The sequence below is a fragment of the Pan paniscus genome, chromosome 19 (genome assembly GCF_029289425.2).
Source record: "Pan paniscus chromosome 19, NHGRI_mPanPan1-v2.0_pri, whole genome shotgun sequence".
In the NCBI taxonomy this organism is placed as follows: domain Eukaryota; kingdom Metazoa; phylum Chordata; class Mammalia; order Primates; family Hominidae; genus Pan; species Pan paniscus.
In genome coordinates, this window is record NC_073268.2 from 65,109,978 (window position 1) to 65,127,549 (window position 17,572).

At 45.3% G+C, this 17,572-nt stretch overlaps 1 protein-coding gene across 9 annotated transcripts in view; it reads left to right on the forward strand.

Moving 5' to 3' along the window:
• The first annotated feature begins 8,264 nt into the window (after window positions 1–8,264).
• The window catches only part of MYH10 (myosin heavy chain 10), a 156,444-nt gene continuing 147,136 nt past the window's right edge, over window positions 8,265–17,572 (forward strand). For 5 of the 9 annotated variants that reach the window (XM_063599244.1, XM_034942396.3, XM_034942394.3 and 2 more), the window contains exons 1-2: window positions 8,667–8,690; window positions 16,330–16,705. In XM_063599244.1, coding sequence (XP_063455314.1) covers window positions 16,361–16,705 — 345 coding nt within the window. In that variant the 5' untranslated portion in view covers window positions 8,667–8,690; window positions 16,330–16,360. Of the gene's footprint in view, window positions 8,691–8,802; window positions 8,958–16,107; window positions 16,182–16,329; window positions 16,706–17,572 lie in introns of those variants that run through there. The other 4 variants (XM_034942397.3, XM_063599245.1, XM_055101733.2 and 1 more) reach the window with 2 other exon arrangements.

A 17,572-nucleotide genomic window follows, 5' to 3' on the forward strand; every position in this document is an offset into this window, starting at 1 on the left:
ATCCAATAAACATTTATTGAGCATCTACTATGCGTCGAGCACTAAGTTGTTCCTGGGGATACAAGCTGGCCCTTCCTGCCAGGAGTTTACAGTCTAGCACTGTGTTGTCCTATATGGTAGCCACCAGCCACATGTAGCTGTTGAGCACTTACAATGTGGTTAGTATGAATTGACATGTGCTGTAAACCTAAAACATACATCAGATTTTGAATACTTAGCATGAAAAAAAGAAAGTGAACTATCCTAATAATCATTGTTTTCATTGATTACATGTTGAAATGTAACATTCTATATGTATTTGGTTATATATGATTAAAATTAATGTGAATGGTGTCTTTTTACTTTTTAAATGTCTCTAATGGAAAATTTTAAATTATATATGTAGCGTGATTGGTGGCTCACATTCTATCTCTATTGGACAGTGCTGGTTTTTAATGAGGATACAGGGATAGAGGGTAAAAAGAGTAAGGATTCTTAATAGCTGTTTCAATGAAAGTGTGTACAGGATATGGGGAGGGACTGTTTTTAGTCCAGGAGGCCATGAGAAGAAAGAGGAAGGGAATCAACTTACGATGTGTCAAGCATTGTGCCAGGCACTATAAATATCCTTATGCACTATGGTAGGCACTTCAATATCTTCACACATTGGCTTGGCACTTTAAATATCTCACTTAATCCTGACAATGGCAATCACCGCAATCTGACCATGTCTTTCCACCCGTTGGCCCCTCCTTAGTCCAAGTCACCATCCACTCTGAGCTGGGCTATCTGCTGCTGCAACCTGTTAACTGGCCTCCGACTCACTTCAATCCATTCATCCACCTTAGGACCAGAATGAGCCTTCTAAAACACAAACCTGGTCATGTTACTCCCCCAGTTGAAACTCTCCCACAGATCCCCCATTGAGCTCTGGATAAAATCTCCCACTAAGCTCTGGATAAAATCTAAGTTCCACATCATGGTTTACATATAGAGCCGGCCCGCCTACCCTCTCTGTTCCATATCTCCCTCTACCTCCATGCTTCTTCCCTTTGTTCTAGCTACTCTCAACTTCTTCCTGGGCTTGGAAAGCCCTGCATTCTTTTCTCTCTGTGTTGGTCTGTCTGACAGAATTTTCCTCTTCTCTTTGTCTGGTTAACATTTTATTCTTCAGATTATATATATATATATATATATATATATATATATTTTTATTTTTGAGACAGAGTCTTGCTTTGTCGCCAGGCTGGAGTGTAGTGGCGTGATCTCGGCTCACTGCAAACTCCACCTCCCAGGTTCAAGCGATTCTCCTGCCTCAGCCTCCCGAGTAGCTGGGACTAGAGGCACACGCCACCACTCCCAGCTAATTTTTGTATTTTTAGTAGAGATGGGTTTCACCATGTTGGCCAGGATGGTCTCGATCTCTTGACCTCGTGATCTGCCCACCTCTGCCTCCCAAAGTGCCGGGGTTACAGGAGTGAGCCACTGCGTCCAGCCCAGATAATATTTTTAATATTACTTTTTCTAAGAAGAATTTCTGGAACCCCCACCATTCTGAGTTAAGTGGCCCTCTTAACTCGACCTTGGATCTTGCAGTGTTTTCCATAATGTAGCACTGGCGATACTATATTGTATTCTCCCAACCTTTTTGGATGAGAGGCATCTATGAGAACCTGCTAAAAGCTAGATCTTCTCTCCAGAAAAAAGAGCACATGATAAATTTTGCACACAATTTCAGAGGTTTTATAGAACTCCGAAAACCCTCTGGGTTTCTGGGCACTCTGGATTTAGAACTTTTGCTCAATTGCAACTATCTGCCTATTTGTTTACTTTTCCTGCTAGACTTTATGCTCTTCGAGGGAAGGACCATGTCTACGTTATTACAGGTATTTCCTCAGTACCCTGGCCCAGCCCATAGACACAAAAGATACTCAATAACTATTTGTCACAGGTATGGCTTGACTAAGATGCTAGGGGGATAGGATTATCATGCCTTCATTTTCCTTTTCCTTATTATTATCATTATTAATTATTTATTTTTGAGACGGAGTCTCGCTCTGTCGCCCAGGCTGGAGTGCAGTGGCATGATCGTGGCTCACTGCAACCTCCCTGTCTGGGTTCAAGCGATTCTTCTGTCTCAGCCCCGCGAGTATTTGGGATTACAGGCACACGCCACCACACTCGGCTAATTTTTTTGTATTTTTAGTAGAGATAGGCTTTCGCCATGTTGGCCAGGCTGGTCTAGAACTCCTGACCTCAGGTGAGCCACCTGCCTCAGCCTCCTAAAGTGCTGGGATTACAGGTGTGACCCACTGCGCCTGGCTTATTTTTTTTTTCAGTGGGTTTTGAGGTACAGGTGGTTTTTGTTTACATAACGAGTTCTTTAGTGGTAAATTCTGAGATTTTAGTGCACTCGTCACCTGAGCAGTGTACACTATACTCAATATGTAGTCTTTTCTCCGTCACCCTCCTCCCACCCTGCTCCCACCATCCCGGAAGTCCACTATATCACTCTATATGTCTATGCACCCTCGTAGCTTAGCTCCCACTTATAAGTGAGAACATGCAGTATTTGGTTTTCCATTCCTGAGTTACTTCATTTAGCATAATGCATGCCTTCATTTTTCTAAACCAAATTAAATCTGACTTAGCCAAATCCTACATGGTTGACGAGAAATGTTAAATTAGCAATTTTCAGGAACCTCTTCTCCTGGGTTTTTTCAGACCTCCAGAGCTTAAGTGCCTCAAGAAAATTCTGGAAGTTTCTTTTTTTTCTCAACTCATTGAAGCCTCTGTTTTTACCATCACTCCTTCTGCTCAAGATATCACAGTTGAGCACTGATCTTTCTCACTGGTCTGGTGTTACTGCCCTGGATGGGCTGTGAGATGACCATCACGGTAGTCCACGCCCTGAGGTTCTACTGCTTCCAGGAATCATGTTCAAAGGGTATCCCTGTCTACACTTCTAGACATCCCAAACCTCCCACGGCCTTACCACCGTCAAAGGAACAATTCTTCAACTCAAAAACACTACCCTTTTTATCTCTCTGGGATGATCTCACATGAAGCCCCCCAACACGTATGGCAGAGACTGAAAACTCAAATAAATACCTAAAAAGATGGGGCAAATAATGTTAATGAGCATAGTGGGTCAGCTTTAAGAGATAACAGGGGCTGGACACGGTGGCTCGCGCCTATAATCCTAGAACTTTGGGAGGCTGAGGCAGGTGGATCATCTGAGGTCAGGAGTTCAAGACCAGCCTGGCCAACATGGTGAAACCCTGTCTCCACTAAAAATATAAAACTTAGCCAGGTGTGGTGGCACACGCCTGTAATCCCAGCTACTTGGGAGGCTGAGGCATGAGAATCGCTTAAACCCGGGAGGTGGAGGTTGCAGTGAGCCAAGATAGCGTCACTGCACTCCAGCCTAGGCAACAGAGCGAGACTCCATCTCAAAAACAAACAAACAAGCAACAACAACAAAAAAACAGACAGCAAGGAGCGGCAGTGACCAAAGCACCCTGGGAAGCACATACTTTGTCTAAAAATGAGCAGCAGCCAAGGCATCGACAAATTGTTGCTTGAATTTCCATACCTTCCAATTTTTCAAGGGAAGCTAGAAATCTGGATGTTCATGTGACAGCTCTTTTCTTCTTTATTTTTCAAATATTACCTTATTAAGGTATATTTTGCATATTCATATAATTTGCAGTGTATAATAATTTTTTAAATAAATTTACCAAGTTCTGCAACCATCACCATAAATCGGTTCATCAACTCAATCAGATCTCTCATGTACGTTCACTGTGCTGACCCTCCTCCCCAGCCCCAGTCCTCACCACAGGCAAATATTCTATTTTCTCTACAGCTTTTTTTTTTTCTTCTTCTTCGTTTTTTTTGAGACGGAGGTTTGCTCTGTCGCCCAGGCTGGAGTGCAATGGCACAATCTCAGCTCACTGCAACCTTCACCTCCCAGGTTCAAGCGATTCTCCTGTCTCAGCCTCCTGAGTAGCTGGGATTACAGGCATGCACCAGCACGCCTGGCTAATTTTTGTATTTTTAGTAGAGACGGGGTTTCACCATGTTGTCCAGGCTGGTCTCGAACTCCTGACCTCATGATCCACCCGCCTCAGCCTCCCAAAGTCTTGGGATTACAAGCATGAGCCACCGCGCCTGGTCTACAGCTTTGCTTTTTATGGGCATTTCATATAAATTGGATGATACAATATGTGGTCTCTTGTGTCTGGCTTCCTTCACTGCGCATGATATTTTCAAGGTTTACCTATGTTCTTGCATGTACTCAAAGTTTCTTCCTTTTTATTGTTGAATGATATTCCATTGTATGGATAGACCACTTTTGACTATTCACTATGCTAATGGACCATTCGGTTGTTTTCATCTTTTGGTTATTATGAATAATGCTGCTATAAACATTTGTGTGCAAGTCTTTGTGTCCACACGTCTTCCTTCTTTTTTGGTAGACACCTAAGGGTAGAAATGTGGGATTATATGGTGAATTTATGTTTAAATTTTTTTTTTTTTTTGAGCCAGAATCTTGCTCTGTTACCCAGGCTGGAGTGCGGTGGCACGAGCTTGGCCCACTGCAACCTCCGCCTCCCAGGTTCAAGCAATTCTCCTGCCTCAGCCTCCCGAGTAGCTGGAATTACAGGCGCCCACCACCACGCCCAGCTAATTTTTGTATTTTTAGTAGAGACGGGGTTTCACCATGTTGTCCAGGCTGGTCTCAAACTCCTGACTTCAGGTGATCCACTCGCCTTGATAGCTCTTTTTTTCTTTATGTTTCAAATATTACCTTATTAAGGTATATTTTGCATATTCATATAATTCGCAGTGTATAATAATTTTTTAAATAAATTTACCAAGTTCTGCAACCATCATCATAAATCAGTTCATCAACTCAATCAGATCTCTTATTTACATTCACCGTGCTGACTCTCCTCCCCAGCCCCAGTCCTCACCACAGGCAAATATTCTATTTTCTGTCTCTACAGTTTTTTTTTTTTTTTGAGACGGGGTTTCACCATGTTGTCTAGGCTGGTCTCAAACTCCTGACCTCAGGTGATCTACCCGCCTCGACCTCCCAAAGTGCTTGGATTACAGGCGTAATCCACTGCCCCCAGCCTTATGTTTAACTTTTTAAAAAAACTGTGGTCAAAAACACAGAATACATTTAACTTTTTAAGAAACCACCAAACTATTTTACAAAGTGGCTGAACCATTTTCCATTCCTGCCAGCAGTGGCCTAAGGTTGCTGTTTCTCTACATCCTCACCAACATTTATTATTGTCCATCTTTTTTATTATAGTTATTCCAGTATATGTGAAGTGGGATCTCACGGTGTTTTGTTGTTGTTGTTTTGTTGTTGTTTGTTTGTTTTCGAGAAAGAAAATAAAAACATTTTTTTTTTCTTTTTGAGACGGAGTCTCGCTCTGTCGCCCAGGCTGGAGTGCAGTGGCACAATCTTGGCTCACTGCAACCTCCATCTCCTGGGTTCAAATGATTCTCCTGCCGCAGCCTCCTGAGTAGCTGGACTTGCAGGTGCCCACCACGACACCCGGCTATTTTTTGTATTTTCAGTAGAGATGGGGTTTCACCATGTTGGTCAGGCTGGTCTCAAACTCCTGACCTCAAGTGATCCACCCACCTCAGCCTCCCAAAGTGCTGGGATTACAGGCGTGAGCCACCGTGCCTGGGCCTTCATTGTAGTTTTGATTTGCATTTCCCTAATGGCTAATGATGTGGGATAGTGCTTGGTTTTTAAATGTTGGAATTCATTCAAGTTTTTTTAAAAAATGCTGTATATCAGTCCTGTACAGATGGAACAAAACAAGTTCAGGGAACAAATGTGGACTTCTGACCTAGACCCTGCAAAACAATAGTCTGTGAACTTTTTCTTTTGGAGATAAAAGCAGCCTAGACCGACAGCAAAAATTACTAGAGAGAGAGAGAGGAGAAAGATTCCTCAGTCTTCTGTAATAAACATGTACACTAGAAAAAGGGACAATTTTCAATCTATTTATAATGCCACATTTTGTTTACAGGAAATCATTATGCTCCATCTTCATGAACGAGTCTTTTAGGTATACATTTGTATCCCCTTTTTAGAGATGAGGTTAAGTAATTTGTGAAAGGCAAAGTTGGATTCAAAGCCAGGTCTATCTGCTTCTAAATCCTGTGCTTTCTTCATCAAGATGGCAGCAAATTCTGGGATGAAGCTACATGGTTGGAACTGGAGTCAGAGGAGGCTGCCTGGGATGGATGATAGATATATAGTGGGGCTAGGTGTTGGGAGAAAAAGAAAGGAAAGAAAGAGATTGCAAGAGCGGTTCCATTCACAAAGAAGTTGGGAAGAGAGAGTTTGAGTAGTGGGAAAGGGTGATAGAAGAAAATAGGTTTGGTACCTTCTGCTTTTGCAGTCCCCCTCTCATCCAGGCAGTTGGACATGTAGGGCCCAAGTGCCAAAGAGCCACCAGGGGGAGAGATACATTTGGGGATATTCTCTTTATTATTAATTTCTCATCAAGACTAATGTCTTTATGGTGTTTCCTTCTGGTGAACTTCCTGCCCTCCTCTTCTGATGGTCCATTGAGTTTGTGTTAAAATTATGCGAAAGTTGGCCGGGCACGGTGGCTCATGCCTGTAATCCCAGCATGTTCAGGGGCCGAGTCGGGCGGATCACGAGGTCAAGAGATCGAGGCCAACATCCTGGCCAACATGGTGAAACCCTCTCTCTACTAAAAATACAAAAATTAGCTGGCCGTGGTAGCGCGCGCCTGTAGTCCCAGTTACTAGGGAGGCTGAGGCAGGAGAATCACTTGAACCCGGGAGGCGAAGATTGCAGTGAGCTGAGAACATGCCAGTTCACTCCAGCCTGGTAACAGAGCGAGACTCCATCTCAAAGAAACAAACAAAACAAAACAAAAAAATATATATACACACACATATATATACATATATACATATATATACACATATATATGCAAAAGTTTTTGAATTATGAGAAACTACTGACTCTGTGGCTTACAGTGTTATTCGCGAGTGGATGCACTAAGCATAGAACATTGCACTGAGAAATGACTTCGGTGGCTGACAAAGTGGAGACTCAGGCCTCAGAGAGGGAGTCTTTGGTCTTCTCTAAACACATTTTAAAATTCATTAGAGGAATATCATTCATATATTTTGGAAAGTTAATTTGTACTCCATGTGCAGACTGCATTAGAAGGACAGACCTCTTCACAGAGCCAAGTCACAAGACACCTGGACACGGGGTAGTACCCCAGCAGGCAGGTGGGGGTGGGGGACCAGATGCAGCAGGACAAAGGACAAAACAGAGCCTGGTTCGGACTTCCCCAGGAAGGACTCTGCACTCAGCTGCCTTCCAGCCTCTTCTGAGTTCCACCAACCCTTCCTTAGGACTTCCTGCCTTGTTTTTTGCTTAATTCACTTTTTGCCAGACTAGACGTTTCCTAGGCTTAGGCAAACACATCATTATCACATGTATTAAAATGCTTCCATAGCCTACATTAATAACTGATTAATAACTGCATCTTGCTGTAAATTTTTATGATCTTGACTTTCAGGTTTTGTATGAATAATTCATTTTGTTCATGTGATTTAGACTTTATTATATTTATATATAATTATGCAAGAGTTTTGTTGCAGTTGCCTAGATTCTGCAGACATTTCATTAAATTTTATTTACTTTGATTTTTCCAGTTTCCTTTCCTTATTTTGGGGCCACTGTTTTTCAGTCTCCAACGTTTTCATAAGCCCTAGGGGATATGACAGCGCTACAGGAATCCAGCCTTATATTCTTAAGAACCTCTCATAGCCCTTCACGTAGGGAGCTCTGATGAATGAATGAAGGAGCGACTGAACGAGTGAATGAATGAGGTGAATAAAGTTTCTTCCAAGTTTTCTCTCCAAGGTCGGTTCTCTTCTCATTCTTCTGGAATCTCAGCCTTGCCTGGAGGCTGGGCAGGAGAGCCTCTCACCCCGCTAACACCAAAACTGCGACCTTGGAAGACTGTGTCCTGCGCCTGGCGCTCGGCCGATCCCGGCAGAGTCCGCCTGGGGCCGGGGTCGGGACAGTGGCCGCAGCGTGGAGCGCAGCCGGGTCCCGGGCAAACCCTGTGCGCATGGGCGGAGCAGCGCCCTCCCCCGCGTTCCTTCCCCCACTGCAGGTGAGTCGCAGGGCCGCGGCCCCAACCCCGCGCAGCCCCGGGGGTGACGTCAGGACTCTGGACCGCGCTCCGCCCCGCCCCTGCAGGCAACGCTGAGGGCCCGCGACTCCGCGGTGGAACCCCGTCCCGCTGCGGTAGATGCCGGCTGCCGCAAGCAGAGGGGGCGACCGAGCGCTCGAATGTGCTGCGGCTGCGGCGGCAGCCTGACGCTAGGACGAGGAGTCTGCAGTCAGAGCGCCAGACTCTTGCCGCGGCCCACCTGCCCCGCTGCCAGCACAGCCAGTGTCAGCGCAGTGCGCCGGCCGCCGCGGGGTCCGCACCCGCCGCCTCGCGGGATCGCCGGGCGTTCAGCCAGCCTCAGCTGTCCATCTACGCACGAGCCAGCCAATCCCGCGCCACTGCCCCGGCCGCACCTCCCGGAGCCTATGACGGGCGTAAGAGCCAGCCCATGAGATTGGGGCCTCGGTGGCCTGGGCTGGGAGCGGGAGCCAATGAGCGTCATTCCAGGTGGGTGGAGGGAGCCGGACTCGGGAAGGTAGCTTCGTTCGGGTTGCTAACGTCTTCCCTTGGAGATGGGCGCGCAAACCAACCAGTGGGTCTGGGGGCGGCCGTGATGGGCGTGGAGCTGGCCCAATGAGGGTAGGAGTGGGTGGGGCAGCCCGGAGCAGCAGTGCTAAAGGAGCTCGGCGGAGGCAGCGGTGGGTTTGGGACTGAGGCGCTGGATCCGTGGTCGCGGCTGGGGACGTGCGCCCGCGCCACCATCTTCGGCTGAAGGTGAGAGGTGCGGCTACCCGGGTCCGAGTGCACGGCCCAGGGCTGGGGGACAGTTTGTGGAGGGAGGAATGGCTCCTGGGCTGAGGGGTCCCGGGCGGCTCTGGAGGACAGGAACGGGGGACCGAAGCGGGAGCTGGGGAAGACAGAGGGGCTTCTGAGCTGTAGGGTTTGTGCTGCGGGGACCTTAGGTTAGTTTGAGCAGGGTCCTGGGCTGGGGGCACTGGGACCTCAGTGGGTGGAGATGGAGAGACTCCCGGAGGAGCGGGGAATGAAGTCCTTGTGAAACCCGCGGGGGTCAGGGCCTGGGTGTGCAGGAGGGCGACCCCTGGGGGGCTGGGGGATGGAGATCTGGGGGTGGGGACGTGAGGACCAGGTTCTCGGTGGGTGGGATCCCTGGGGGCGCGAGGTCGAGGGGCTGGTGCCCCGGCGGAGGTCTCGGCGTGCCCCGCGAGCCAGTGTCTGCCTCCCAGGAAGAGAGAGGATTCTAGCGGGGCTGGAAAGCGCAGTCCCGGCGGTAGGGTGGGGGGGCGCTGGGCAGGAAGGGCCCCTGCGTGGGTTGCTGGGTGGGTTAGGCCTGGCCCGACCAGTCCCTCGCAGCGCTAGAGGGGTTCACCATGGGCTTGGAAGGCGGGCGGCGCGCGCCCGACCCGTGGGTGGAGGGACAGGAGGGCATTGGCTCTGCGCGGCCGGGGAAGCGCGCGGCGGGTGAGGGGCTCCGGAGCCGGCCGCGGGCGTGGGGAGGGTCGGACTCCGCCGGCGCCGGGGAAGGAGCGCGGGAGGAGGGCGTCCTGCCGCGCCCTCCGTGGAGCGCCTAGGCCGGGGGTGGACGCCCTGCGAGGCCCAGGCGGTTTGGGGGGGCGAGGCGGGAAATGTGGCGGGGCGCGCTGCAGCAGGACGGCCGGGGGGAGGGTCAGCACTCGCCTCGGGATCCCTTTATTGTGTAAGCGAGCTGGGAATGGCTCGCCGCAGTCTCTTCATTGCCTTCTGCAGTTGGGGGTCACACCCTGATCCCATAAAATCGGACTGGAATTGGTTCGGAGGGAAGTTGAAGCCGCGGAGTCCTGGCATTTGCGGGGGCTTTGTGGGCCTGTGGTGGGCGGATGCGGCCCTGGGAAGCGGGAGGCCCCCAGCCAGGCCTGTTTGGAACTAGGGCCTTAGGAAGGAGGTTGGCGACTCGGCGGGTCAGACCGGGCTGGTGAGGTTTGGATAACGTGGCCTCTGCCTACAGCCGTTATCTCTGTTTCTTTAGGGCCTCTGCAGCTCCCTTCAAGATCACTGCGGTGGATGGAAGGGGGTGGGGTGGGCTGGGGTGGGGTAGGGGAAAGCAGGCGGGGTAGATGCAGACTGCAGATGAAACAAAGACTGCTGTTTTCGCTGAATAATGTAATACCAAACATAATACTTTGGCTTTGCTGAGATTTTGTTTTTTAACGTTGAAACTGAGGATTCTTTGAGTCAGGTTTAATTATTCTTGATAGTATCTCACTCTGGAAAACTTTATAATCTATTTATTGTTTTATCTCCTTCATCAATCTGCTTTTATTAATTATTCTTTGAGTCCCTTGCTTTTGATGTTTAAGTATGCCCTGCCTGTCTCGGGTTCTGGAAAAGTGGCCATTTTATGCATCTCCTTACTTCTGCATCTTAAATTCAGTTCTTCCCCGTCCTTATCTGGAGAAAGCATATGGTGTAATTGTGCGATATAGCACGAGCTTTGGCAGCAGAAGGATGTGACCCCTGGGAGCCTGGCTTTTCATTTGGGCTCCATAGGGAAATCATTATAACGAAGGCAGCTGGGATGGAAGGTGAGATGGAGGAAATCTTGAAGGGCACGTTGTAGGGTGGAAGACTATATGCTTCAGCGGTTTATGCACTTTGTTATCACATGTGAGGAATTAAAGTTCCTGGTGTTGGATCCTAGTTTTGGAAATATTAAACACAGTATAGAGATATTAATTGGGAGATGGGGCAGGCCATAAGTAGCAATAGTGGCCTTTTGTGTTTGGTTTGTGTTTGTGATCATTGGGTTGAGCAGGATTTTGATAAATTAGCAGACTCGTCTAGCCCTGTCATGTAAGTGACCTCAATGGTAGCAGTACCCAAATTGGGACAGTTCTGTTTTAGCTCATCTGTTATAGATGGATGCTCTGTCATGGATAATTTATCCATCCTTCTTGTTTGCCTTTCTATGTGCAGGCCGTTCATAAAATTGAATTGTTTGCCTCTGTCCACACTCATAGTAGGTGCTGGGAGGGGTTTGAAAAGTTTGCTGGGTGACATTTCATTGGAAGTGAAAAATGACCTGGGGGTGGAGCCCCAGGGGTGTGTGTGTCAAACCACTGAAAGGGACGGCAACTTCGGCTCTGTAGGGGGCTAATTCATACACAGATAAATGATTTAATTATAATTAGGCAGCAATTTAAAATGACACTAATAACCCTCAGACCATCTTTATGTTCGCTAACAAAAAGATTCCTGTTTGTCTTTATTTCCCCTAAGTTATGGGTATCTTTTTCTATAAAATATATAAAACCTTTGCCAGATGATTCATTGGTTAAGTCTATACTTTTTAAGCCGTAATTGATTGGGTTTTTATTTAGTAGAAAGGTAGTATATAGCATTGTACACTACACACCCTTCAAAATTTCCTCCACGTCACCTTCCATCATTGTAGTGTGTACTCTGGAGCTGAACTCTGAGTTTAATCCCAGCTCTGCTGCTTGTTAGCTGTGTGCCCTTGGGCTGGTTATTGGCTTTCTCTGTACCTCAGATTCCTCATCTGTAAAATGGAGATATTAATAGTGCCTACCTCATAGGGCTGTTGTGAGGATTAAGAGTTGATGTATGTAAACTGCTTAGAATAGTGCCTGGCTGTAATTAGTGATATATGACAATGGTATCTGCTGTTTTAAAAATCATAGTGTTGTCCTTTCTGCAAAGCAAAGCACTGGTGAGTGGTACACTGTTAAACACCAGTATTATCCAGATTGGGTACCAATGTGTGATGGAGTGAAATAAATGTATTTGACAATCACAAGTGAAGAATTAAACTGAACAAAATATCTCCAATGGTCTCATGAACTCTATCAGGTAAACAATAATATGAACACTTAACAGCTGCAAAGCCCTCTGGTACAACGCAGGGCAGGGTAAGAAGAAAGTCAGGAGAACAGTACAAAATGTTAGGAGAAGGAAAAGGGTTAAATTGCCACATTGACCCGAAAAGAACTTCTGAAAGGATGGCATTTGGGTCAGGAGTTGAAGGAATAATAGCTTTTTGGTTGTGGAGAAGTTGAATTTCACTATGAGGGTTGGGACCATTCACGTAAATATTGATCAATAGGTACAGATCCCCTGTTATATACCAGGGACTAGACAAAATGCTCAAGATACAGCGTGGAACAGATGACTCTCCTCATAGTGTTTAGTTGTAGAAGAGACTGAAAAGGTGAAAGTCATTGGTAATCCTACTACCCAGTAAAGACCCAATGAATATTTGTTCTATTTAAAAAAAAAAAATACACACGTGTATGTAGTTTTCCCCACAAAATTGGGAACGTGCTGTGTAATTACACTTTTGTGTTCTACTGGGTTTTTAAAAATACTAAATTACAAGCATTTCCCCATCTAGAAAAAGTACTGATAAATGTAAGATGTCCCAATTTGATAAAATAATTTTAAGATATATAATCTACTGCTTCTAGACCTGTTCTAGAAGTTATTTGTTAAATTATTCTAATTTATAGTCACCTGCTAAATTTAAGCATCTAATTACATGTCCCGTGTAAAATTTAAGAAGTGTGTGCGTGTCTACTGACATCAAGACAGTTTCCTAAGTGCTCTGTAGGATATGCAGTTTACACCTGATAAGAATAGTAAGAGAAACTTGTTATATTTTGTTATAGTTGAATATTTTCTTTTAATAGATTCTACCCTTCTGAAAGGTGGAGTGTGTATCCTATTATTTGTTCGCAAATTTACCTGTGGTGTTTCCCACCTTGAAGCTATGCCTCCTTTCTTCTTTTTTTTAAAATTTTTTATTTTACTTATTATTATTATTATTATTATTATTATTATTTTGAGACAGAGTCTCATTCTGTTGCCCAGGCTGGAGTGCAGTGATGTGATTTCAGCTCACTACAACCTCTGCCTCCTGGGCTCAAGTGATCTTCCTGCCTCACCCTCCTGAAGAACTGGGACTACAGGCCTGTGCCACCAAGCCCAGCTAATTTTTTGTATTTTTTGTAGAGACAGGGTTTTGCTATGTTGCCCAGGCTGGTCTTGAACACCTGGACTCGAGCAATCTACCTGCCTCGCCCTCCCAAAGCGCTGGGATTACAGGCGTGAGCCACCCCACCTGGCCTCCTTTCTTTTTACCAGTGTGCAACGTTTAAGTTGGAAAGAGACAACTTGTTAATAGTGTTATTAGACCAGTCCCTAGAGGCTTTTAAAACTATTATGCAGAATGTACATGTACCTATGAATGTTTTCTGTATTGCCCTCTCCAAAGAGGATGTCTTAGAAGACTAATGCAAGTTTAGGTATAAAATGTGTTAGCAATTTTATTTGTATAGAAGTTTTAATAACATTAATCACATGTTTTGTGATTTTTTCTTTCATCTTATTTTGCGATTTTTGTTTTATCCAAGTCTATAACCTTTAGGACATCAACATGTTATTTAAATTGTTATGAATTAGTGTAGAATTTGGTTTTCAACCGCTTTTTCTACTCTAACATACCTGCTGGTAGCAGTGGCGCACCATGGCAACCACAGAACTTTGGAGCAATGGTTGTCAAATGTGTCCCAGGACCAGCAGTGGCAGCAGCATCTGGGAACTTGTTAGAAATGCAAATTCTGAGGCTCAGGCTGGACGCGGTGGCTCACACTTGTAATCCCAGCACTTTGGGAGGCCGAGGCAGGTGGATCACCTGAGGTGAGGAGTTCAAGACCAGCCTGACCAACATGGTGAAACCCCATCTCTATTAAAAATACAAAAATTAGCCGGTCATGGTGCAGGCCTGCCTGTAATCCCAGCTACTTGGGAGGCTGAGGCAAGAGAATCACTTGAACCCTGGAGGCAGAGGTTGCAGTGAGCTGAGATTGCGTCCACTGCACTCCAGCCTGGGCAACAGGGTGAAACTCTGTCTCAAAAAAAAAAAAAAATAGTTCTCAGGCTCTACCCTATACCTACTGAATCAGGGACTCTGGGATAGAGCCCAGCAATCTGTATTTTAATAAACCCTCTAGGTGCTGCAAATGCATGCCTGAATTTGACCGCCGCTACTATAGAAGATGAGTGTTTGTAACGCATTACATTGCAACAAGTAATTTCTGAAGAATCTTAGCTATTTGGTTCTAGTAAATTATTTTTTTAAATTTATTTTTGTTTGTTTTTGAGACGGAGTCTTGCTCTGTCACCCAGCCTGGAGTGCAGTGGCACGATCTCAGCTCACTGCAACCTCCGCCTCCCAGGTTCAAGCAATTCTCCTGCCTCAGCCTCCTGAGTGGCTGGGATTACAGGCACCCACCACCACGCCTGGCTAATTTTTTGTTATTTTTGGTGGAGATGGGGTTTCACCATGTTGGCCAGGCTGGTCTCGAACTTCTGACCTCAGGTGATCCACCCATCTCGGCCTCCCAAAGTGCTAGGATTATAGGCATGAGCTACTGCACCCAGCTGGTTCTAGTAAATTATTAGTAGTAGTTAAAGGGCTAGATATGCACCAACAAGCCTGGCTAATTTTTAAATTTTTCTGTAGAGGCGGGATCTTGCTATGTTGCCCAGGCTGGTCTCAAATATTTGGCTTCAAGCACTCCTCCCATCTTAGCCCCTCAAGTTGCTGAGATAACAGTTATGGGCCATTGTGCCCAGAAGTTGGTTGAATGTGTAACCACTATCAGTGATTAATCTTTTAGGATACAGATAGAGCCCTTTAGAATCTAGAGAACGTTATAGCACATATACACACACGCTAAGTGCATAATATTTTTATAACATTTCAGGGATTTTGTTGAAGTTGAGATTAGCTGATGGACTCAAGAACCTCTTAACAACCTTAGACTACTTTATGATTTCCTCTTGCCTACAAAGAACCCCTAGCATTTTTGGCTAGGGGAGTGGAGTGAACGGAGGGGAGAAGTGGGGATTTGATAGAGCAAGAGTAGGTACTCAGTTGGCTTCTTCTGTTGGTTTGAATGAAGTGATGGAAGCCATGCCTATGAAATTTATAATAACCTGGAATTTGGAGTAGCAGCAAAAATGTTTAAGTTGGTATCAAATCCCAAAAAGATCCTGTCAGGCAATCATGATGAGTCACATTAGAAAGATGATGGATGTAAAATCCTGCCATTTGGTCCAGAAAGCCAGTGCACAAGTAGAGGAGGGGACATAGCTTAGCCACAAAGTGATGGAGCTTCCTCTGCTAGCCCTTTGTGAGCCAATGGTAAATGGGTGCTAAATAAACCAACTAGGTCTTGAGATACATTAATTGTAAATGTCACAGAACCAGTACTTTCCTCAATGTGGCTAAGATAGTTGATGGTTCCTTTTTCTTCTGCACTGGTCGGACCATATCTGGGCTATGATGTTTGCTTCTGGGCCACACACTTTAGAGGGAAGACAAGCAGCATGTTGGAGTCTGTTTAGGCGAGAGATCCGGCAGGGGAAGGAGTCTTGGTGAATGAGGGGTGGAGGAGCTACAGGATGGGAATAGAGGCCTGAACTGCTACCATGACATATTCAAAAGGCTGCCGTGTGAAGCCAAGTTATGCTTGTCTTTTGTGGTCCCAGTTGATCACATTAAGACCTCATGGGGCCATAGAAAAGTCTCCCTCTAGGGAGACTGATTTGGGTTATTCATAAGAAGAACTTTAAGTCTGTTATCTGAGGGTAGAATGGGAGGCATGTTTTAGATTCTTTAGATTCTTTACTCTTCTGACAATCATGTGTTTTTGTAGCTGTTTCCTTGTGGTCATATTAATTCTGGTACCACTTCATGAACCTTTTATTACCCATCTTTGTTTTCTTTTTTTTTTTCCCTTCTTAACTCCCTGTTTAATTTGTGGTGAGGGTGAAAGAGGAGATAAAGAAAAAAAAGGGTCAACTTGTAACTTTGCCTTCTCTTTTCTTTTCTTTTTTTTGCCCTCAGTAACTGAGGGCAAACCCATCAGACAACCAGAGCCATAATTTGTGGTCACCGCTGAAATTTACCTTGGAAACTCGGTTAGTATGGCTGTGAAGAGGTATACCCCAGCTCCTTAACACAGAGTTAATGCTTAATCTAAGGTTTTAAGTTTCTTAGAAAAGAAAAACGTGTACATTCTTTTATGTTTCTTAAACATCTAATTTTGCCCTCCTCCTCTTCTCTTAGAGGCAATTGCTTTTGGATCGTTCCATTTACAATGGCGCAGAGAACTGGACTCGAGGATCCGGAGAGGTATCTCTTTGTGGACAGGGCTGTCATCTACAACCCTGCCACTCAAGCTGATTGGACAGCTAAAAAGCTAGTGTGGATTCCATCAGAACGCCATGGTTTTGAGGCAGCTAGTATCAAAGAAGAACGGGGAGATGAAGTTATGGTGGAGTTGGCAGAGAATGGAAAGAAAGCAATGGTCAACAAAGATGATATTCAGAAGATGAACCCACCTAAGTTTTCCAAGGTAGAGGATATGGCAGAATTGACATGCTTGAATGAAGCTTCCGTTTTACATAATCTGAAGGATCGCTACTATTCAGGACTAATCTATGTAAGTATTTCTTCCAAATAATCATGTGAAGTGGTAGCTAGGAATTAATGTAAATTATACATCTTGTCATAATCAAATGAGAATGTGGAATACCCAAACTCTCTGTTTAACATTTCTATTTCTCTTTAAGATAGAAAGATTTGTTGCTTGCTTACCCATGTCTTGCTTTTCTTTGAATCTTAACACATTAAGTTTAAATAATACAGGCTGCAATTACATATAATAAAATGGCATTTGAAGACTTTTGTAGTGGTCTTCTGGAGCATCATAAGGTGGGAGAGAGCATGTAACAGGAAGACCAGAAGGTTTAATAAGGTAAAGAGAGTTGCATTAATAGGACGCAGACAGCAAAACGGTCAAAAATCAAGTGCATACCCAAGAGAGTAAAGTGGAGGGGCTGTAAGCTGAGAAATTTCTGTGGACAGCATGAACAGCTTCACTGGATGTAGTAGGGAAGTAGGAAAGATGAATGCTGAGGTTTTTAAGAGGAAACAATTAGGGTAAGATTGAGGCTGGCTGGGGTCGTCCTGTGGTTAGCAGCTGACATGAATGTTGGAGTCACCGACTTTGTCACTGACCATGTAGAAGAAGTTATTGAAAATCATAAGGGATAATGTAGAGAGGAAAAATGTAAGCCAGATACTAAAAAAAAAATCTAAAATGACAAAATAGGTTTGAGGGAATGGTAGACAGAGGTGGCAGTGATTTGAAGAAGGTGGCACATATGGGACTTAAACTGACGTTGAAGGGAAGTAGGAAGAAAAGTTGATGGTCGTGGTTTGAAATCGGAAAAGGGGTGTTGAATTTTACACAAGGAGTGTGCTACTGAAGGTCATGAATAATTCAAAACTTCAGTAAATCAGAGCT